The sequence below is a fragment of the Liolophura sinensis genome, chromosome 6 (genome assembly GCF_032854445.1).
Source record: "Liolophura sinensis isolate JHLJ2023 chromosome 6, CUHK_Ljap_v2, whole genome shotgun sequence".
Taxonomy (NCBI): Eukaryota; Metazoa; Mollusca; class Polyplacophora; order Chitonida; family Chitonidae; genus Liolophura; species Liolophura sinensis.
This window is the reverse complement of record NC_088300.1, coordinates 70542979-70567555: the sequence shown is the minus strand read 5'-3', so window position 1 is coordinate 70567555 and position 24577 is coordinate 70542979. Positions and strand designations below refer to the sequence as shown.

Genomic DNA, 24577 nt, shown 5'->3' with positions numbered 1-24577 from the left:
GCGATGAAAATAGAACACACAGAGTTTTTCAGATGCTAGTATTGTTTGTATGGCATATATATACTGTACCGGTAGGCCTAGAGCTCATGATTTACCGCTTGAGACTTGACACTGTATCCTTAGCTGCTTAATACTGTTTCCATTTGAATTGGTTGCATGCGGAAAATGTTTTATTAGGCCTATATACAGAACTCGTTATTTGCATGCTGGTTTCAGTTTCTGTGACATAGTGCGCTGTGTAGCAAAGCACAGCAGGAGTTAAATTGATACCTCTCTGGTTATTGATATCTCTCTGGCTGAGATATTACTTAAGCCTTGTCCTTAAGGTTTTTGGATGGCTCGAATCCGGCTGCGGTTCTAATTAAATAGGTTTTTCAGATACCTGGTCAGTCGCTTTGGTTTACTCCTGGCACGCCGGTTTCATGACAGCGCCGCCATATACGTAAAACAAATCTTTAGAATAAGGCGTTCGAAACCAGATATAAAGAAATAATCCAAGAGGCAAAGCGTCCAAAGTATTTCGATTTCCAGATTCAGTGACTCTCTAAAATCGACCGTGCCAAAACAATGACATATGTATGGTACAAACTGTGTGTGCCGCTGTTACACGTCATTGTGAATGTACTACGCAAATTACACAATTTTGATGGAATCATCATGCCACAGTAGACCAAGAAGCACACACACCTGACTCCTCGTCATCATAGGAACTATAAAAATTGTTAAGTATTAAGTAAAACCCCACAAATGAAGAAGCCATGCATGCGACCAACAGTGTATAGATTTACATGTGCATGTATCGTTTAACTCGGTTAGTGCACTATAAGGGTAATAAAGCTATGGCTATATAATTATAATATATAATTTTGCTCATTTCATCGGCGACGACATCTGCGTGTCATATCGCTTGACTTCATGAAGGCAAAAAAAGGGACCCGCAGATATAGGCCCTCGTTAAAGCGTATCGTATCAGCTCGATTCTTTTTAACTGTTCTTTTGTTTTTAAAACAAAACTGCAGGGCACTTTTTTTTTCAACAAATATTTTTTTTTATCCAGCAGAATATGTACAAGACAGTAATTAATATTTTGCTGTAACTATACCCGTAGATATAAATTATATATGGGGTTGCAACGTGATGTAAATTTGTACAAAGTTAAATACAGCATTTCACTGAGGGAGGACCGCGTCAGAACATATGAGAACAGACATGAATAATTCTATAACGTTTGATCCATAACCAACCGCCAGAGGATGTCATGTTCATGATCATTCCAGTTCTATAACAAGAATATTCTATTGTTATGGTAATGTAAACAACACAAGAGTAGCCTATATAGGGATCGTTTGTTATGGTAATATAAACAACACAAGAGTAGCCTATATAGGGATCGTTTGTTATGGTAGTGTAAACAACACAAGAGTAGCCTATATAGGGATCGTTTGTTACGGTAATGTAACAACACAAGAGTAGCCTATATAGGGATCGTTTGTTATGGTAATGTAAACAACACAAGAGTAGCCTATGTAGGGATCGTTTGTTATGGTAATGTAAACAACACAAGAGTAGCCTATATAGGGATTGGTTGTTATGGTAATGTAAACAACACAAGAGTAGCCTATATAGGGATCGTTTGTTATGGTCATGTAACAACACAAGAGTAGCATATATAGGGATCGTTTGCTATGGTAATGTAAACAACACAAGAGTAGCCTATATAGGGATCGTTTGTTATGGTAATGTAAACAACACAAGAGTAGCCTATATAGGGATCGTTTGTTATAGTAATGTAACAACACAAGAGTAGCCTATGTAGGGATCGTTTGCTATGGTAATGTAAACAACACAAGAGTATCCTATATAGGGATCGTTTTTATGGTAATGTGAATGACACAAGAGTAGCCTATATAGGGATCGTTTGTTATGGTAATGTAACAACACAAGAGTAGCCTATGTAGGGATCGTTTGTTATGGTAATGTGAACGACACAAGAGTAGCCTATATAGGGATCGTTTGTTATGGTAATGTAAGCAACCGTTTATGTGCATGTGCATGATCATCCCAGTACAGAAACAAGATTAGCCTATATTGGGATCGTCTTATCATTTGTTATGACAGTTTTTCAAAATACTCCTTGTAATTCAGTTCCATTTAGTGTGATCCAAACAACTTTGAAATGCTAGATAAAAGGTGGATTATAGGCCTATAGGCCTACAGTCTGTACTTATAAATAACTTTTTGTCCCGTTAGTTCCATTCTTTCCGATTTCTCTGTGACCCAATCTTCCAGTGATATAAAAATCAAAATATGCCGGAACATTCATGCAAACAGCCATGCTGTTTACAACACATCCATGCTTGCAGCCATTTCGGTTTAAGACAGGCCCTATACAATAATATATGTAAATTAAAATAAATATATTGTTATATTTCGCTGCAAATTCTGTATAAAAAAGATTTACAACAACAATAAAAATTGCAAAATTTTCGACTAGCAGCAATTTTTAAACAATAATCTAAATAATCCACAATACAGTAATATGATGAAGCAAGTGACCGCTCCAAACTATGGCACAATGTGAACTATAATCTTGGATTAAGTAATGGCTGTTCTCTACTTTGAGATTCTCTGGGTATATCGTGGAAGACAGGAAGGTCATGACCTTCGAATGAATCTGTAGAGAAACACACATGTTAAAAACGTCAGCATGGAAGCCTTGAAATGCTTCAGTATTAAAACAATTTCTGTGCTTTTCTAACAGTTTTAAACATGAAAATTTGTTACTACTATTTAGTGAAAAATGAGGCTTTAAATAGAATCATCTGGTTAGATAAGTAAAACCTGCTTGGGTTCCAAACGACCTACACTGGTAATTTCTTATTGATTACATTGTAAAGCAGCTGCACAAAAAAATTCTTTTGAGCTTCATTCATGTATATACAATATTTCACTGTCATATTCTGTTTCATGCAATACATATACATATATATTTGCAAATGACTACGTCATCCAAATGAGCTGCAGGCTTTTGTTTCTTACAATCCAAAATTTGTGACTTTCGAATGTGAATTTATGTGGAATTAAAGGCGACTGCATTATTTACAATACGTTAACTGGATGCATATACAAGTCTCTGTGTTAAGTCAGTTTGTTGCATTGTCCGTTTTGAGGCAAGAAGGCCATTTTGAAAAAAGGCACCAGAAGCACGGTCACTATGGCAACCGGATCAGTATAACATTGACGTGTCGTGATTGGTGAAAGAGTCGTTGATCCCGTGTTCCCACTGGCCAAAGGATATGTCAGGTGAACCGGCGGAAAACTGCTGCGCTAATCGAGACTGAAGAAACAAAGAAGAGTATTTGAAATTATCAAATCATTATTTGAAAGGGCTTTTAGCTATCCTGTTTTTTTGAGAAATTCAAATTTTGAACAATAAATTCAAATGTACAGGCATTCATCGTTGGGTGAGAATATATACTGGCACAAATGTCAAGAAACAATTACTATTATACATTGTTCACTCAAGATAGTCCTAGATCACATTACTGAATGATCTACATTGTAAGCCCGTGTTTAACACGAGTTGAATTCAGCATAGCTGTTGCATAACATATTACATACACAGATAAAATCTACACTGTACGAGGTCTGTTTTGAAATCGATCTCACTGATTTTTGTTATTTTGGTTGTTTTGTGTGAATTTATGTCTGGAACTGGTCTAGGAGACCAAGATGAGTTTAGCTGTTACACTCAAATCTCCATGGATTTTACATCACTTATCATTTTTAAAACTATTACTAACCCTATATTCCTCTTCTTTCCTGGAAACAACAATTCGAGTTCTGTACACCTGAATAGCAAAGCGAAAAAAAATTGTTTCCCATGAAAGACTGAGCACTTTCTGTACTCTTGAATAATGTAAGGGAGAAGAGATCGCTTAACAAATATAGCGTATTCGGCGTCATATCTCTTAACACTTTCTATCTACTGTTTTAAAGAATGGGAGCAAAATATGCAGAAGACGTGAGTGAGCCATATTTCCCCGTCGTAGTTTTCAGTGATTTAATCAGAGCCCCAATATACACATTCATTAAGGAGATAGATGCTTAACTGTTACGTTCGTTCATTGAAATTTCGGTAAGGACGGACAGATGTCTCTGGACTCATTCGTGCAAATGATTGCAATTAGGATAACAACAGTGAAGGTGCATCCGTCAAAAAAGTCACGCAACAGTCCATATTCAATTTTTACAACCGGACAAGATTCGTTGCATTTTCTATAAATATTGTATAGTGTACTTTGTAGAGAACAGACTGAAGAACATATACGAAGGCACTACCTGGCCAAATGTTAGTATTGTAGCGGTTTGTTTCGTGAATATCGGTACAAATCGTCCGGGCAGTTTAAAGCCCGGTCAGATGACGCACCATGCATGTCCAAGCTAGTTTATACATTTATTACAACCACTAATCTGGTCAAACTTACCGTAATGAAGATGTAACCAAAGATGATACCATGGAAACCGAAGTAAAGGCAAGCCATGACGACGATGACAGCACCGTCTGGTGACATGTCCATGCTGCCGCCATGTTCCCTGACAACCACTGCTGTGACCGCGTTCATTAGACACACCAACAGAAGGTACATTAACGTGGCAATGGTGTAAATATCCTGTAAAGTGAAACAAGCGGATGAGATGAATAGTGACTACACATTATACAAATTTATTCGAATATAAATTTGTGTATAGCTCTCTCATATTCTTCCTTGTATAGCCTACTCCATTTAAAGATAAAGGAATTTACAACAAGGTATTGCCACTCATATTGCACGAATTTTAACAGTTGTTTTAACAATTTAGTCTGTTTCTTTTAGGTTTGAGGTTTTGATTGTCGTGGATGGAAGCGCGCAAGCCTGCAGGCTAACGGCTCTGTGTGGTTTTGGTCCTCACGGTTTTATCGTGAAGAGCTCAGAAGTTTGAAACCTTCAGTTTGCCATGTATCACCCAGATTGGTTTCCCAATCGTCAGGTTCTAGCTACAATGCATGGTTATAGGACCGCTGGGCATTGTTCAAGCACCATTTTAATCTGTACGTGCAAATGAGCTTTGGGGTCTTAGCTCAAGGAGTTCTTCAATGACTTTTTCATTCCTTAAGTTCGATGACGTTTACCTCCCCTTTACCAGATATACGTGCATTTCAGGTTGTGTATATTATGGTGATGTAAGCATTAATGAATAATCGAAACTGTAATATCGCATTTATGACTGTAACACGACGTCACCGTCATTACGTCATGCTCTGACCATGCGCTCTCACAGAGTACAGGCAGACGCAAGCAGACAATAAAACAACCGATGTTTTACAACCAGAATAGCCAGTCTGTTTGAGTCATTGATGTGTTAAACATTATATTGTGCCAAAAGACTTTGTGAGGGTTTTTCCACTACTCCCGCTCGATTATCGAGAGGCGGAGGTTGAACTGTCTGTCGTCAATAACGACAACTGAGCACTGCATAATGCGTCACTGTCCCTGCCTGTTATCGCAGTCTATCGTCTGCTGAATTTTGCCAATCCTGTCACAGTCTCCAGTGATTTCAAATGTGTGTAGCAGTAATAATCAATGAACTTTAATGAAATATATGTGACAATGGCTAAGAGGCTCCCATCTTTCCCAAGTTTTGACTTCCATGCAGACGGGAACATAGGTCCTCGCTGGGCTAAATAGATCTCATGTTTTGAACGGCTGATGGTAGCCCTGGACATTGATAATCAGTCACGCAAGCGTGCATTACTTCTACACTACGCTGGCCCGGATGTAGATGAGATATTCGACACGTTGACAGACACTGGTGAGGCAGATGATTATAACAGCGACAGAGAAATTAAGTAGCCTACGTACTTCACCCCTCATGTGAACACTGCCTATGAAATCTATAATTTTCTCCAAGCGAAAGAGGGTGACACAGAATCCATCGACTCTTACCACACTCGTTTGAGACAGTTATCAAAACGCTGTGATTTCAATGACGTTGACAAGGAGATCGCGTCACAAATCGTCCTTTCGTGTACTTCACAACGACTAAGACGTCGTGCCTTACGTGAAACTTGACCCTGAGAGAACTACTCGATGCTGGTCGTGCCCTCGATTTCAGTGAGCTACAGGCCGTGCAGCTGCTGTCCACTATTCGTCGAACAATGATAGTTCAAATCGTCAGTCACGCGTCGCCGTCACGCCCGTGGTAAGTCTTTAAATCGTAATCGTTCACAATCTCGTAATGGTGGACTGTCAACTAATAAAGTTGAAGGTGAATCACTATGTTGTTACTGCGGTTACAGCCTTCCTCATGCCCGCAAAAGGGAAGACTTGTAACACTACTGTGGAAAAATAATCACTTTTCGTCGGTTTGTCGATCACGCTTAAGAAAACAACAGAAACAGCAGGTGAGAAACATACAAGTACCTCAAATACTTTAGTTCTGTTTCACTGAATTTCCTCTGTTAAGCATAATACTGACTGTTATCAGATGTCATGATTATTTGAATGTACTCCGAAGGTAGTCTCCTATTGATGTGTACTCAAGAGAGTTTTAATTCAAAGAAATGGAGAGATGTAATGTCGCACCTATGACTGTAACACGACGTCACCATCATTACGTCATGCTCTGACCATGTGCTCTCACAGTGTACAGGCAGACAATAAACCAGCCGATGGTTTACAACCAGAATAGCCAGCCTGTTTGAGTCAGTGATGTGTTAAACATTATAGAAACTACTGTTCTTTCCCCATAAGCCATCTTGAAACGTATTAATGAAATGAATTGTTCCAATTTAGCAGACCTTTATAGCTCAGATTTTAACACTTACCAGGTAGGATAAGAAGGAGACCTTTTCACTTGTCTGAGCAGACTTGTAGCGAAACACCAGTAATGTTATCACCAATAGCAAGTCGGCAAGAAGGCGTTCGGACGAATCGGGAGGCATGGCCATTGTTAGGAATGACATAAGCCCGATCATAAACTGAAAAGCATAAGGATCAGATTCAATATTTGGAATTGCCGATCTTTACAAAAGAGTACTTTGACAAAAGCTCACCAAATCCTGTCATGACAGGTGATACGTCAATGAATGGCTTTACGAGCTTCGGACCAAAAATTCGTTTATAAATGTACGTGTACAAATTTGTGTCAAGCTCGAAAGAGTGACACGAAATGGAGCTTCACAAAATGCTGAATGTCAGATTTGGTAAATATAAAATATATTTTGGGTATCGTATCTATCGTCTTGTGTCAGAAAGTTAGGATATATAATGGCGAGCGAAACCTGTCACAAATGCAGAAACGTACCACTTCCAAGAAGACATTCCACCACAGATAACCTAATCTCCGTGACACATAGCAGCGGAAAGTTAAGACTGGTTTGGTGACAATCCTTCGTGACAGTTCTGAGACACAATCCTTGGTGACATCGATGTGACTGTAGACGTGCCAGTCCCCTCTGATCTGTACAGACTCCAGATGGATCATACTCGTCCGAACCTTGCTCTCCCGCAGGTCAATCTCATTGGTGGATCGGGCTGACGTCACTCGTATACTTAGTTCCTGCAAAAATAATACCATAATAATGTTTAATTCACACGTCCATCCAAGCTATGATATGTAAGAAATTGGCTAAGGATTTCATAGGGATACATTTACGTAAGTGGTAAAGGATATTACATGTCAAGATATACAGTGTTATCGATAAACTGATGACCTCTTGCAAAAATAAACAAATAAATCTTCTGTTAATTCCCTTACCCTAAACAATGTGTTGCAATTAATCTTATAGAGAGTGTATGAAACATTAACAGTTTAGTTTGAGAGTCGTTTCTCATTGCCGGCTGATGTGAGAAATCCAGGCTATACTTAGGATAAATAGAATTTTTAAGTAGCAGGGTTAAACCCAGGAAACCCAGGAAAAGGTTACGGCTATTGTGAGCAGGTGTACTACCATGTATCTCAGTTTGTTCTAAGAAACGCTTAATTCTAAACTGCGGTGGTCATAAACATATATACAGCTCTTAACTTAGAGTGGAGAATGTAATTTCTAATAACATGGATTGAGATTAAAAACACGCAGGTTGCTGGCAGACTTTCTCCAGGTACGACCAGAGAGGAAGTCAGCATGAGCTGGACTTGAGCTCACAGCGACCGCATTGGTGAGGGGCTCCTGTGTCATTGCGCTGTGCTAGCGCGCTTACCAACAGACAGCAATGAACAATATACTACACAGCTTTGGCTCAATTACTTAGGCATGAAAAGTCGTCCAATGAAAAACAAACATAAAAACACAGAAAAAAAAAACGCGGCACACTGATGAAGGATATACAAAGTAGATGTACAGACGCTTGAAATGGGCATTCATAAGATTGCATAAAACAGGTCAGCCATGGTACCAAAATCCAGCAGTCGTTTCTCATTACTTCTATATTCCTATATATATGCATTATACCTGTGTGTCAAAAGGGTACTGCTGCAGGTTAAACTTATGGTGGAATCTTCCTTTACATTTCCTCAGCATGACCACCGTGGGGTCCTCTGCCACCACGTGGGATGGAATGATTAACTGGAACACCGAATCATAGTCCAAATCCCCTTTGACGTTAGCAATGATTAACTTCGGGTTCCAGTATCGTTCAAAATCCACTGTGGCAAACTCCTGTAACAGAAACAGGCAACCAACTTTAGTTGTTTATATACATGTTTATTCTTAACTAATATAATACATTCGCTGAATCTAGGGTTAGTCTACCCATGGAGGTATATATGGAGGTTCATATATATCTCCATGGCCTAACTTTTAAATGTTTTTAAGAAATTGGTTCCTGTTGATTGCATTTTACTCTGATCGGAGATTCACAGCAAAGTCTTGTAAGAAATAGGTAAATATATTTTTAAAACGTAAAAATTGTACTTAAGCTATCTGAAAACTTTGGCGCATTCCACAGGCATTAATTAGAAGCGGTGGCCTCCGTGGCAGATTTGGCTGGCGTGCCAGCTCAACACATTGACCAACAAGCCTCTCACACTGAGTTCCCTCATGATGGCTTCCTCTCCGGTCGTACGTGGAAAGGTCTTCCAGCAACCTGTGGATCGCCGTGGGATTCCCCCGAGCTCTGCCCGCTTTCCTCCCATCATAATGCCGGCCGCCGTCGTATAAGTGAAATTTTCTTTAGAGCGGCGTGAAACATCAATCAATTAAATAAATAAAATTTATCAGAAAGTTAATGAAAGTTAATCCTTGGTCGCTATTTTTTGGTCCACTGCAGACATTGAGAACATACTGATATCCAGGGGCTTTTTACGAAACTGTTACTTCAGCTCCTTAACTTTTCCGATAATGACGTTATATCCAGTATGTCTCAAGGCGACTGGATTTTACACAGTAACTGATGATTGTACTAACTGTGTCCCGTAGTCCCCGGAAAGCGGCATCCCTCCAGCGAGCCTCCAACAGTATCTCCGCTTCAAACTGTTGCTCGGGGATGTTCAGATTCAGGATCTGTAATATTGAACACCTCACTTCTGTGGGTACCTGCAAACCAAACACAACACTGACTTCACTGCTTGAAATTCAACCGGCGACACAAGCTTCGTCTATTCAGCTTTGACTACAGTTGTTGTACTCATCGTAATAATCCCACCTATTAAGTAATCAACTGAATTAATGAATGAATGATTGTGGCTAAACGCCATATCGGCAGTATTGCAGCAATAAAATTTATCCATTGATCATCTGAGTTTAACCAGGTGGTGTCTCTCAGCGTTCGATATGTTTCAGCTGTACATGGTTCTGTAATAAGGTGCGCAACTCCAACCACTAGGCCGAGCGGTTAAGTACGCCAGCACGGCGCAGTGACCCAGGAGCCTTCCACCAATGCGGTCGCTGTGAGTTCAAGTTCATTTCATGCTGGCTTGCTCTCCGGTCGTGCGTGGGAAGGTCGTTCAGCAACCTGCGGATGGTCGTGGGTTTCCCCGAGCTCTGCCGGCTTTCCTCCCAGAATAATTCTGGCCGCCTTCGTATAAGTGAAATATTCTTGAGTACGGGGTAAATCACCAATCAAATAAATAAATAAATCCAACCGCTAGGCCAATTCAACCTCAGACATGGGCAAGGAATTTCCAAATTTCACCGCTTTCATTGTTCGCGCTGCTTTCGATGCAAACAATAAGTGATCCATGGTGCTGTTAGGCCTGTTAGGCCCGTTTTACAGCCTTGCATTCGTCGAAGACCATTTGTCTTGTTTACAAATATGGAATGCTTATCTGTACGTCAAAAGTCGGTCGGTTCATCCATAACTTGTCAAACGTGGGTGGGTGGTTTACCTCAGGCACACAGGATTCCTCAAGCACAAAACTAACCACCATCGTATACATGGAAAAGGGATTATGGTGTTACACAACAACAACAACAAAAAACGCTTAAATTAGAGGCCAATGATAATTGATATCTTCAGGTGTCTGTGTTCGTTTACCTACTTCCCTATTGAAACTTCACACGGGGGCGCCCGCGAGGAATTTCACAAAGACGCTAATACCCGTATGACCCTCCTACCTTAAACTGTCTCCTGACGCCAGAGAGGAATGAGGCTCTGGACGTGGTGGTATCATCGTCTCCAGATTTCAAAGCTTCAGTCAGATTTCTGAAGGCCTTGGCGTTTCTTTTGATCAAATCATTGTTTCTGGATAAGATGGTCTGTAAGTCGTTGGAGTTTTCAGAGTTCAGTCTGTCGTAGTCCTTATGCGACACCGGTTCAACCAGCAGACTTAGCTTACGCTCCTTTACTGTGGGGTCAAACAGAAAATTTACATCAGAATGGCATATTTCCAAAATCTGTGAGCCTTAGCTGAGACTCATAATCAACTATAATGAACGATCCAGGTCAAAAAATCGCAAAACCAATTTACAAAACAGATTGTAAAACAAACCACTAAAGAACTAAGATAAAGTAAGAAATTAGAAAGCAGTCAACACATTTCAGTGATCCCGAAGGACTGAAGAAGTGATATAGGCAGGAGAAACAACACATACATTTTGATTTGTCGTTCAGGGAATTAAGCAATGCAAATTATATTCATGCCTACATGCTCTTTCGGGCAATTGTACCAAAATTTTCAAAAACTAAGCTAAGTAGTATCTATGACTGATAGATTAGTGGGTTTTTTATTTGTTCTTTTATAACAGAAGACAGTGAGTTTACCTGTAGGCGGCGTAGGTGGCGGACTGCTTGAGTAACTCATTATTTTCAGGTAATCCTGGAATATAAGGTGCTCTAATTTTTGGAGTCATCTGTGAAAACAAAAAACACTCTTTTATAGTATCACAGAATCACATTTATCACATAACCTAATGTATTTTGGTGTAAAGATAATCAGTTGAACATCATGATAATACCTGTACACCAAATAAATTCCAACTTTCGTGATGGATTTAATTCTTGTAAAATGATTCTATCCAGGGGAGGTAACTCCCATCGCACATTTGACTGCTTAGTCAGAACAGAGCAGTATTGTCAAATTGAAGCCTAGGTCGATGTGACACTTAACTGAAATGCGACGGTTCCAACAATGAGACTTAAGGGAAAACTTTCAATCGCCCAAGACGCAAGTGTAGACCTGTGGATTTTTCAGTAAAATATTGACTAAAAACTTTTCTGAAGATTGCAAGGTGGGTGGAACACCATGAACACATAAAACGTCGCTGCATGGTTTGTGAGTGGTATAAGAATGTCATACGTGACAATTAGGTTTTGTAAGTATTTGCCAAGAAGGCTCCGGACAGGTAGTGAAGTAAGCCGCCCTTCCCTTTTCCTCATATATTTTTCAAAAACCAAAAGACGCCAAAAACGGCTATAATGTTTTAGAAAATAGACAAAAGGACCCGATATTCAAACTTGACCTGGAACTTCTAAGTCTGAGTTTCAGTTCAACGCGATGAATTTGTGCAAGATGGACGTACTAGCCCACTTGATCTGTAATTTGGTGAAGCCATGTACCATGTTTCAATTCATCACGATGAACCATTGAAGTTGCTGTTGTTTTCATTGCAGTATGAGAAACGTTAGTAACATTATGTTATTTATGTGATTTTGTTATCATACAATGCCTTTTATATTCATCATAACAACACACGAGAGAGTAAAATATACCTACATTTAGAATGTAGATTGACTAATTTCACGCAGATTTAAAACAAAGCTGGGATATATTTATCGAAACGTGCGAAAAAATTTCTGTTTCAGGTTGTTCATGAGGAGAACTTGAAATCAAAGTAAATCCTTGTCCAAGACAAGGCCTTGGACAATCAAAGTAGATGTGCTTGTCCCAATACAATGATTACATCATGGCAAAGACTTGGACAATCAAAGTAGATGTGCTTGTCCCAATCCAACGATTACATCATGACGTGGACTTGGACAATCAAAGTAAATATGCCTGTTCCAGTCCAATGATTACATCATGACAAGGACTTGGGCAATCAAAGTAGATGTGCTTATTCCAATCCAATGATTACATCATGACAAGGACTTGGACAATCAAAGTAGATGTGCTTGTCCCAATCCAATGATTACATCATGACAAGGACTTGGACAATCAAAGTAGATGTGCTTGTCCCAATCCAATGATTACATCATGACAAAGACTTGGACGATCAAAGTGGATGTGCTTGTCCAAATCCAATGATTACATCATGACAAGGAAATGGACAATCAAAGTAGATGTGCTTGTCCCAATTCAATGATTACATCATGACAAGGACTTGGACAATCAAAGTAGATGTGCTTGTCCCAATCCAATGATTACATCATGACAAGGACTTGGACAATCAAAGTAGATGTGCTTATTCCAATCCAATGATTACATCATGACAAGGACTTGGACAATCAAAGTAGATGTGCTTGTCCCAATCCAATGATTACATTATGACAAAGACTTGGACGATCAAAGTAGATGTGCTTGTCCCAAACCAATGATTACATCATGACAAGGACTTGGACAATCAAAGTAGATGTGCTTGTCCCAAACCAATGATTACATCATGACAAGGAAATGGACAATCAAAGTAGATGTGCTTGTCCAAATCCAATGATTACATTATGACAAAGACTTGGACGATCAAAGTAGATGTGCTTGTCCAAATCCAATGATTACATTATGACAAGGAAATGGGCAATCAAAGTAGATGAGCTTGTTCCAATCCAATGATTACATCATGACAAGGACTTGGACAATCAAAGTAGATGTGCTTGTCCCCATCTAATGATTACATCATGACAAGGACTTGGACAATCAAAGTAGATGTGCTTGCCTCAATCCAATGATTACATCATGACAAGGACTTGGACAATCAAAGTAGATGAGCTTGTTCCAATCCAATGATTACATCATGACAAGGACTTGGACAATCAAAGTAGATGTGCTTGTCCCCATCTAATGATTACATCATGACAAAGACTTGGACAATCAAAGTAGATGTGCTTGTCCAAATCCAATGATTACATCATGACAAGGACTTGGACAATCAAAGTAGATGTGCTTGTCCCAATCCAATGATTACATCATGACAAAGACTTGGACAATCAAAGTAGATGTGCTTGTCCAGATCCAATGATTACATTATGACAAGGAAATGGACAATCAAAGTAGATGTGCTTGTCCAAATCCAATGATTACATTATGACGAGGAAATGGACAATCAAAGTAGATGTGCTTGTCCAGATCCAATGATTACATTATGACGAGGAAATGGACAATCAAAGTAGATGTGCTTGTCCAAATCCAATGATTACATTATGACAAGGAAATGGACAATCAAAGTAGATGTGCTTATTCCAATCCAATGATTACATCATGACAAAGACTTGGACAATCAAAGTAGATGTGCTTGTCCCAATCCAATGATTACATTATGACGAGGAAATGGACAATCAAAGTAGATGTGCTTGTCCAGATCCAATGATTACATCATGACAAGGAAATGGACAATTAAAGTAGATGTGCTTGTCCCAATTCAATGATTACATCATGACAAGGACTTGGGCAATCAAAGTAGATGTGCTTGTCCCAATCCAATGATTACATCATGACAAGGACTTGGACGATCAAAGTAGATGAACTTGTCCAATGCAATCCACGAAGAGGACCAGGACAATCAACGTGGATGCTTGTTCTAATTTAAAGATTACATCAATTACAAGGAGTTTGACAATCAAAGCAAATGATTGTCTCAACTCATTGATAACATCCATGTCAAGCAAATGCACAATCAGTGGAAAGTAAATTATGTCTTAATTGAAGAATTACATTCATGACAAGGCATTTGGTAGTTAAAATAAATGATTGTCCCAATTTAATGATTACATCCCCCACAATCAAAGTGGATGTACTTGTCGTAATTCAACGATTATATCCATGAGAAGGAATCTGACAATCAAACCAAATGCTTGTGTCAATTCATTGATTACATCCATCTCAAGAAAATGGACAATCAAAGTAGATTTTGTCTCAATTAAACAATTACATCAATGACAAGGGAGTGGACAAATAAAGTATATGTTCTCAGTTCCACGACAAGAATTAAGAAAATCAATGTGGCGCATCATGTGTCTTGCTTGCACACCTTTGTCCATGTGGCACATCATGTGTCTTGCTTGCACGCCTTTGCCAATATGGCACATCATGTGTCTTGCTTGCAGACCTTTGCCAATGTGGCACACCATGTGCCTTGTTTGCACGCTTCTGCCAATGTAGCACATCATGTGTCTTGCTTGCACACTTATGCCATTGTGGGACATCATGTGTCTTGCTTGCACACTTTTGCCATTGTGGCACATCATGTGTCTTGCTTGCACACTTTTGCCAATGTGGCACGTTGTTTGTCCTAGTTGCATAGTGCTTTGAGCGTGTAGCTCTACGCTTGTCATGGCTGGTCTCTTTTGCCAAAGTGGCGGATTGATAATTGTTTGTATTGTTGTGCTTTCAACATGCTTGCACTTTTTTGTTCCCATGTCGAACTCTTCTTGTCCTGCTTGGACTGTTTTGTTCCCATGTTGCACCTTGCTTGTCCTTCTTGGACTGTTTTGTTCCCATGTTGCACCTTGCTTGTCCTGCTTGCACCGTTTTGTTCCCATCTTGCACCTTGCTGGTGCTGCTTTAACTTTGTTTCGAATAAAAACGTGGGTTTCCCATGCAACGTACGCTTATTTCCCAATTACTTACTTCCGCTTCAGGCATGGTGCTGAGAGCACGAGCGATGTGAATATGAATAAAATAATTACTGTTTAGAATCTCCAGTGGTTGTACATAACCAAACACTTCTGACCAGATAACAAATATTACAGTGTTTGGTGTTGGATCGCTTTTATTTGCAAACATTTCTTATATTGAAGAAACGAAGCTAATAGTAAGCGTTAACGCCATGTGAATTCACCCTGTATAAGCCAAGTAAAACATATATTGTTTTACTGGTTAATATAAAGTCGTCTTTAACAAATGAAACATAATAGCTTCTGCTAAACAATGAATTCAGTGCATGTATGAAAAAGCGATAACAATTCAAGCTCATACGCATAACCAAAGATAAACATTGGAAAACAGGGTTCATCTAATGTCGAAAAGAAAAACCTGTTTCGTAAGAAACGGGACAAGGAACGAGAAGCGCGTTAATCCTAGTTTGTCGTATACACGTACATACATAAAAAGGGGAATATCTGTAGACGATGGTTATTATGATAATGCCATTCGCTGTGGCTGTTCCGTCATGCACCGCTGATTCCCAATAACGCTTTACACAAAACAGCATATCTGGCGCAGGTTAGTCTGTCAACACGCACATACTGTGAGTGGCGGTAGGTCTATTATTGGGGCTGATGGCAGGGCTCACAAGAAAGACACCTGTAAATGTATACACGTAAATTTTACTCGGTAGCCAAAGTGACGGCCAACTGGCCCTGGCTCATGATCACACCTTTGTGCTCCTGTGATTTGCATACACGGAACTTTCACGAAGTAAACACCACTTGTAATAGATATGCCTTTTAACATATCTCCTCATGTACGTCACTGTTTTTTATTTTTCCAAGAGCTTAGCTGATCAAACCAAGTTGTTGTTTTTGTCAGTGGGGGTTGAGATAAACTTGTACACTATAGGTTTTTAAAATAACACCTCTGGATGTACATTTCATATGAACAATATGCGGAAACCTACAACAAAGGTGGTAAACGTGGTTTAATTTCGTAACATATTTAAGAGAGAAGGATGATCACTGGCCTATCGGCCAGGGGGCTAAAGCTAACGCAGACTGGAGGAACAGGTTTGACTATGGCTGACTGAAATTTTGCATTTAGTTAAGATTTCAGTACATTTGCTCGTGAACTATGATTTAGGGAGGAGGGGCGTGGGAACGGGTTGGGGTGGCCTATTCAGGAAGTTCTGGCCCAAAACGAATGACATGGTTTAAGTGAGTAAAAACTAGGACACGTTTATGCCTCGATGTTATCCGGAAAATGCCCAGTTAGCTTTCTCAAGAAGCTTACCCGATGCACACAACTGTATGAATAAAGCCTCATACAATATATATGATCGTTTGCTAACTGGTTCAGAAAAAAAGAAACTATATTTATTTACAGCCATTGTTCTTGATTCATTGTGAATACCTATATTTAACAGATTAATACATATGTCTGAGATTTGGTATGATGTTTTTCAGGTTAATCAATTGCCTAATAGTCTGAAATTAATCAATTATTGAACTAATCATAAAAGAATGAATAAAATACCCATTTTCTTTGTTTCTTTATATTTCAATAATGTTCCCATATCTGTCGTGGTTAGGTCTCACTCAGTTTGAACCTTGCCACACTTCGGCTGAAATAAGCGCCAGTGTGGCGTTGAGCCTCAGTCATTCACTTTGAACCATTAAAAATGTTGCACTAGAAAGCAATGACATGGTCGATTTGGCTACACCCCTCCATTCTAAGATATGTTAATTCATTGTCACTCTTTAAATCATTTACTGAAACTATGCAGTCTTACAATACTTACTGCAGCGGAGCCCTTTCAGATTCGAACGTTGAGAATTCTAGAGAAAATACAACCCAGAGCAATTTTACATAGGTACCAAAGGAATGTTCTTAAAATACACACGACCACTCTAGTCCAATTAGTTAGAGCGTATTTATACGTTAATAATGAACAGTTAGACACCTGACCAGACAGGCAACTTTGGAATTCCATGAAAATACTAAGTTTTAGCTATTCCAAGCAGTTAAAAGGCTATGAGGCATATATAGAAAGACAGTTATTAAAAGGCTCTGTCTGTCGGTCGGTGTATTGGTCCATCACGTAGTCTGTTGGTTGGTTAAATTTTTGACATCCTATATTTTAACATTAAGTCAATGAGGAGCTTCAGTGCAAACTTACAGCTAAATTTTAGTGGTTTCCTTCAGCAAGTGACGTGATCAAACTAACAATCTTGGAGAATCATACTCGCTAGGCTAGCGAGCAGACTAACAATCTTCGAGATTCACCCTAGCTAGGCACGCGAGCAGACTAACAATCTTCGGGATTCACCCCAGCTGGGCACGCGAGCAGACTGACCATCTTAGGGATTCATCCTAGCTAGGCACCTGATCAGACTGATCATCTTTGAAGTTCACTTCAGCCAGACACATGACCACACTAACAATCTTGGCGATTCACGGTGTATTGGTCGTTACACTCTTTCCAGGATGTGGATTCTTGACCGTTATATGCAAAAACGTTACATGACAGTTATCACAAAAACCGCTCCGATTATTAAACATAAAATCCTAGCGAACGTTTAAACAAATCAGGCACTATACGCTAGTGTAGCGCATTCGAAGATGTTAAGATCCCAGCTATAGATCAAGGGTGATCAAGCATTGTAAAGGCGCATGTAAGATAGAATTTCATATACATATGTGTTGTAAATCAAGTAAATTACCAGACAGACGCAGTCCATCAAGATCCAAACACATGTGTGACAAATATGCAGGCAGCGACTTATACAATACAAACAATGGGAGACCATTTTACATTACGTAAAGTTCTTATTATTTTTAATAGCCCAGATACAGGTCTCTATTTTGGGAATAAAGGTGGAAATATCTTGTTTGCCTGCCACATAAATGTGCATTATTTCCGTATTAAACTCCACCTGCACGCACCTAGATTACATAACTGCACAAATACATGTCGAACCTGTCACATCAAACCTTACACAGCTAATAAGGGACTATCTAAAAATGAAATCTGACACATTGCAGACAGGTCCTAAATCCTCATCGAAGCCCTTGACAGACAAAATCTCGACAGTTCAGAAGTCAAGGGAGTTTTTAAGCTCGATACGTTTACGTAACATACCTCCATCAACATTCTTACCTTTTGCACTTAAATGTTCTTACATATAAGGTGTCGTCATAGCCAAGAGCTTCCAGCCAAGATTGAGTCAGTTCAAAAAGTAATTAAAAAAAACGTAAACACATCGGAATTTTTATGGAAGTAATTCTGATCTTTTTCTTGCTTTATTTGGTCGGTTTTTAGATTTAGTGCCGTAGATGTGTGAACATATATAAATAACTTTCACGTATATTTCTTAACTACGAAGCATGACATCGCTGAAGTAAACGGACGGGTAAGACGGGCGACTTGGGTAGCTGCGAAGGGCAGACGAACACACCGCTCGCTTTGTTAGCTTCGGCCTTTTTCTCCCCGAACTGCGTAGACAAAAGTGACTGGAAATAGCCTCGGGCGTCATCGTTACGATTAATTACGGCCACGAACAGGGAAGACAACAGTGGGCTATGTAAGCCCTGGCCAGAAACAAGTCTTGAGTCTTGCCTAAATAAAACAGAACTTTCCCTGAACTCAAAATGTCAGTCCACATAAAAGCATTCTCAGCGATATACACGCTGGTTATATGCACGTTCAAACGGGCGCAAGGATCCGCAGTAATGTCAAGACGCCCATGCGATCAGCAATTGCGTGATTTATTTTCTGTTTGTTCCTCGAACGGATTCTCTCTGCTTGGCTTCAAATTGCAGCGATTTTTCTGTAGCTGCTTAGACAGTCGCGAAACCCACTATTTAACTTAGGGTGAACGGTACAAAAGCCAAGACGCAGAAAGTCAAAATTTTGTGTGGTGTTGGTGATGAGAACAAAATGTATGCTACTAGAATAAAACAACCAAATGGGTTCCCAGCCGTAAAAGCGAGAAGAACATAACTGATAATGAAATGGAAGGAAATGTCATCATTTTTATACCTTCACACAGGCCACAAAGGTATAACCATCAACCACAGTGGTCGGTCCAGATCAATAATTACAAGACCAATTTCAAAAACGACGCCCAATACAAAACCACCAAAGATCTGAGAAAGTATATTAAGTTCGAAATTTGGATAAAGATGTACAGAAAAGCGGCTAACAGTTTTCAACGACACAGGAAAGAAAGTAGTGTTCTAGGCGCTTAAATTTAACGATCATGCAAATCGTGTATATGGTGTCGATGATCAAAATATGCGTCTCACGTGTTCTTTTATTTGCAACTGTTCAGATATCTACAACGTTGCGATTATATAACACAATAGATACACAGCTCCCATAGCCACGGGCAAAGCGAAATTAGATACAATTATAAAGCAGAGATTCTGGACACTCATTTCCTATCTCCACATTTACTAACAAGAGATTCATATTCACTGTATAATTTATGGATAAATGCATTTGGTGGAATATTTCTGACATACTATAATTTTTGTGGTATTGAGTTGTGACGTTGATTGAAATCGTCACGCTACGACTATGATCTAACAAATTCTAGGGAATCAAAATGAACTTATTATGTGAATAAAAAAAGATTCACTGACAAAGGCTGGAATCAGCTGGTCACCACTTACTTCTTATCATGCACTGTAACATAAGATACCAGACATGTTATCTGTGGTAATATACCGATATATGTACGCAAACTTCGGTCCTGAAGAGATAGGCAGGATTCGAGTAGGAAGCCTCTTAGCTGAGGAAGAAACTGTTTGGCACGGCTGGTGGCTTTAAGTACAAGCATGAAAGTCTAGAGTACCAGAGCTGAAAACGTTCTGAGGCTTCCAGTAGAAAATATTTTCGATAAGAAGAGATCACCTTGGAATGGCAGTTGATATCATTATAGGGCTTCGGGCTTGCAGATGTTTTCCGGGTTCAAGTAGACGACTTGCTGTTAAAGATAGATGCGTTTACAGAACATCTGGTAGTATTGTTTAAAAGTGTGACTATGTGGAAACTCGTATGTGAAGATGGTGTCAGGCTTCGAGTAGAAAACATATTTGCCATGGAAAGATGAGATTATGTACAAAAGCCAAGGCGGTAGTGTGTTATGAATGTATCATGACAAATTAGGGTCACGCAGGCTTGTTGGCTAGGAAACCTCTTCCCGAAGGAAGATCATCTGATAAAAAATTAATTCTACAGCAGGAAGGCTTATGTTATAAAACTTTTACTTGGCTCCGAAGTGTCTGCATCGCGGAAAGGAAAAATCTATCGGAACTAATACTTGTGGGTTGTAAGAAGTTGAGGGTCAATCAGGAAGGTCTATCCTACTTCAGGACTGTGTCATATTTTATATGGTCAAAAGGGCGACAAAGCAATTGAGATTAGGAGCCCAACGTGTCAAAATCAGCCTGGGGTTGATAAAGCTGTTCTCCGGGGCTCAATCTGCTGATACGATCGGTCTTTGGTTGGGTATAGAGCGGACAGATTCATGTTCTCTTGAGCCAACTTCATTTAGGAAAGATCAATGTAGAGTTCTTGTGCCACATAAAGAACAAATGTATACCATGTGCTATACTAGATCACAAATCAAGGTCTCATAGACGAGAGAAAGGGACAAGATTGTCTGAAAATGAATGAAATGACACATACTCCCAAATGATCTCCATGTAGAAGGGATTGGTGGGTTTCAGAAGAAAGCAGGTTTTCTCACACACTGGTTACAATTTTACGAAATGGATAAAATAGACAACACGTCCATTTACCACACAAGTATAGTTAGCAGACAATATATGTAAATTTGTGAAAACAGTTGTAAGAAAATCGAAGTAAATTTAGAAGAGCGGTATACAGTTGAAATATATACAAGACTACAGGACAGAGGGATAAACCAGCGCAGGGGCGGCAGCGTGATAGCTGGCAAATGGTCACACCACACCGGTGAAATACGACTTCTTGTGAAGTTACGTGAACGGCCACATAATCAGCAATCGGAAGCTATGTATAGCTATTTATTTGTATTTATTTATTGGTGGTCTTCAACAAATAACTCTGTAAACGGCCCACGACTTCTTTTTGTCAGCAGTCCCCGCGTATATCAGGCGAAGCGTTCTTAGGCTTACTAGTAAATTCAAAATTTCAATCATTAAATTTGGAAAGTTCCTTTCCGTTATTTTAGCTGAAATTTGTTTTACAATAACTTATCCAGAATTTACTCTCTGATGCGGTATTTCGACCTTGTATATGATAAATATATATTTTAAATCCGATTTAAACTTTTGACTTAAGTCTAAGATTGCTTCGTGATCCCGGGGCCAGAGCTGTGCATGAGATGAACAGACAATTAGCAGAAAATGCTAAGCCATGTTGAGCAAGCTTGGGAAATCTGGCGGTACAGAACAAGCCTTAAATGGCGACATGATAAGGTATTGATGCTAGGGATTCGTGGTGGACTGTCTGACAACCATGCGTGGCAGGTTATCCTATCATTTAAACCAGATATCCTCGTTACACAAGAGGATGCTCTGAATTTAAGTCCCATTTAGTTCCAGTGTAATTCAGCTTTTTAAGACCATTCTAAATGCCACATGCACAAATGGTTAAATGCCTCTAACAGAGATAAAAGCGAAGACTCCTATAACAGTTTATAGACGAAATTCTCAAGGCTCGGATGAGAGCGGGAACTGGTGAAATTGCCCGAACATAATCTGGTGGATTAATTGAATTCAGTTGACAAGAATGTCTGAATGTAAGGAAAGATTCAGGGGTTTTAGCTAATGCGATGTGCATGACGGTCAGTGCGCTTTGACAGGTCATCCTTGTATAAAAAATATCTATTTACAGTGTATTTATAGTCAGTTGACATATATCCAAAATTATTAATAAAAGGTTTACAGGCTCCTATGCAGTTTATATTAATATTCATATATTTATATCTCACACGGGCGAAATGGCAGGATTGCATTTGCAAATATACAAAATGATGAAACGAGTTGAAATTAATACCATATGTTATATGACTGTATAATAATTCACAAAAGTAAACTAATTTGAACTTAATTTGAGCTTTATCCTAATGCCAGGCGTACCGAATTTCAGGCGTAACTATCAATTCAAAAGTTGATACAAGTACCCAATGTTAAGCTGATTCTGACAGCTGACATGCATGCATTTCGACTTATGAGGGAAAAGCTTGGGTTTATCCGAAGTTTCATCGTCTTATGTAGATATACGTGTGATACGTTTAGATAAAGACAAAAAAAATGGTCAGACTCAACTGGGTGGTACATCTATCCTCTTCGGCTGGTACACCGCCCTGGAAAATGACTTCGAATGGAAATATTTCAGTAAAAGTAGGCTATCTGTCATAAACATGTAAAGCCTGATTGATTCCAGTAACCAACATTGTTTATGAACATATTTCAGAACTTTCGCCCGAAACTACGTTTAAGGAAACACACGAGCCAGTTTACAGATAGCTGTCGTACACTAACCCCATGTTAACCGTCCACAGGTGTATACTTCGTTCATATCGTGTACTGAATAACCCGTATACTATCAATGAGTTAATGAGTTTGTTTTCGTGCTCAACTCAAACCACATCACATTCTCCGTTTGCAAACCTTGGCGATGATCAAAGGCTTATATCGTCACTTTTACATAAATTATTTCATATAATTAGATGTACAATTAAATGATGTCCGTACATCAAATTTAATTAAATACTGTGAGATGCAGTGAAGCAGATCGCCTACGCTAGATGCCCTGCGCATTTTCGGTTGTATATGTATTTACACTCGTTGTACTTTAGACTAGCCCCAGGTGATTGTATTGTGTACAACATCTGACCAATATCTGTAACTAAAGCAATCACTTACCCCACTCGCCGAGGAGAACAGCCTCTAGTGGGATTCCGATCCACTAAATGCCCATTACTTTTGTCATGATTTATCACTACACACACACGAGCTCATTTCAACAGTATCGATCCACATGGACCACTTTTTTTCTCAGGCCACATGCTTGTGCAATTATTGATTTTCAGATGATACAGATTTCCACATTTCATATTTCACTTCTTGGGCATGTAACACCAGACAAGAATCTTATAATCATATATCATAACAGCGTTTATAAAGAAGCCCAGCCTTTTATACGGGAACACCCGAGTATATATCAGTAGCCTATATATATATTCCATATAAGCATCCACAGTTAAAGTATTTCGTGTAAACATAACCTGAGTAGATATATAGGTTCTAGATAATACTGATACATGTTATTAATTTAAACAACAAACAGCAGATTGCTTTTAGGATATGCAGTCTACAAATGTTGATAAAATCAAATAGGTTTAAACTGAGCTAAAAACATCCCTAGGCATAAAACTTACAGCCGGTGCAAGCTTGCAGACTCAATCTGAAGGCAGGTATATACTGATGTCAAATACAACCTCCTGCATCTTGAACACCTGTTACAAAACGCCGTGAAATCATCACCAATTTGTTACCGTGGACGCTTTTTACTGCTGAATTGTAAATGTAATACAGGTAATGAACAAGTGACAGCCCCGATGAATCTGGCCTGTCGTAGCTGACCTGGTTTTGATGCCGTATGTAATCAGCTAACGGGTATGTCCAGTGGGAGGCAATAGCCCATTTCTAACTATATTATCGCCCATTATACACTTTACCTTTAAAGGTGGGAATCGTCGGAGAACATGGGTGCCGCGTCCTCATAGTCATAGGTAACATACTGAATATGTCTGACGACCCCTTTGGAATGTTTTCCACAGAATAAAGTCATTTAAAACTCACCTGGCTTCATGTACAGGCTAGGTATCTCCAATAGACATGGGTGTGCATGCATGGCGAGAATATGACCTGGATTCGAAAGGCAATACAGGTATTTTATTTATACACGCTACCGATCCACTTACTTGTCAGCCCAGTTATGTTCCCGTGTAGCTACTGGCGCCCATGAACATGTATGACGTGGGTCAATATATTCCAGTTGGGCTTCATCTGAGCCGTGAATGATGTGGCGTGAAGAGTGAACGGCAGTAGGTCGATGATGTCAAAGCGGGCTATTACGAGAGGCTGTCAAACCATGTAATATCACGCACCCCTGTCCTAGTCCGTACAACCAGTTGTCCTATGAAGTGCGTGGAATAGAAAATGCTGTAAGGCTATAACAAGGTCCGCTCAAGTGGCAAATAAGTTTAATGTCGAGGATTAGCCCTACATGTAT

The 24577-nt window shown here is 39.4% G+C and overlaps 1 protein-coding gene across 2 annotated transcripts; it reads right to left on the bottom strand.

Annotated features, from left to right (window-relative positions):
- Positions 1–1304: 1304 nt before the first annotated feature.
- LOC135467932 (uncharacterized) lies at positions 1305–24336 on the bottom strand. Of its 2 annotated transcripts, none has more exons than XM_064745863.1 (10): positions 24267–24336; positions 11244–11332; positions 10598–10827; positions 9449–9577; positions 8495–8701; positions 7348–7602; positions 6869–7021; positions 4488–4673; positions 3804–3851; positions 1305–3337 (listed from the first exon to the last, which is right to left on the bottom strand). In XM_064745863.1, exons 2-10 carry the CDS (start codon positions 11281–11283, stop codon positions 3227–3229), a joined length of 1359 nt encoding a protein of 452 aa, XP_064601933.1. In that variant the 5' UTR covers positions 11284–11332; positions 24267–24336; the 3' UTR covers positions 1305–3226. The 2 variants fall into 2 exon arrangements, with proteins under 2 accessions (XP_064601933.1, XP_064601932.1); XM_064745862.1 differs by lacking the exon at positions 24267–24336 and adding an exon at positions 24145–24187.
- Positions 24337–24577: the final 241 nt, after the last annotated feature.

Coding starts and splice junctions, on each gene's coding strand:
- LOC135467932 (XM_064745863.1), bottom strand. CDS start 11,283: ATGAGTTACTCAAGCAGTCCGCCACCTACGCCGCCTACAG. Junction 9,578..10,597: donor GCGTCAGGAGACAGTTTAAG/GTAGGAGGGTCA, acceptor TTTGGTTTGCAG/GTACCCACAGAAGTGAGGTG. Junction 3,338..3,803: donor GGAAAGAAGAGGAATATAGG/GTTAGTAATAGT, acceptor TTGTTTCTTCAG/TCTCGATTAGCGCAGCAGTT.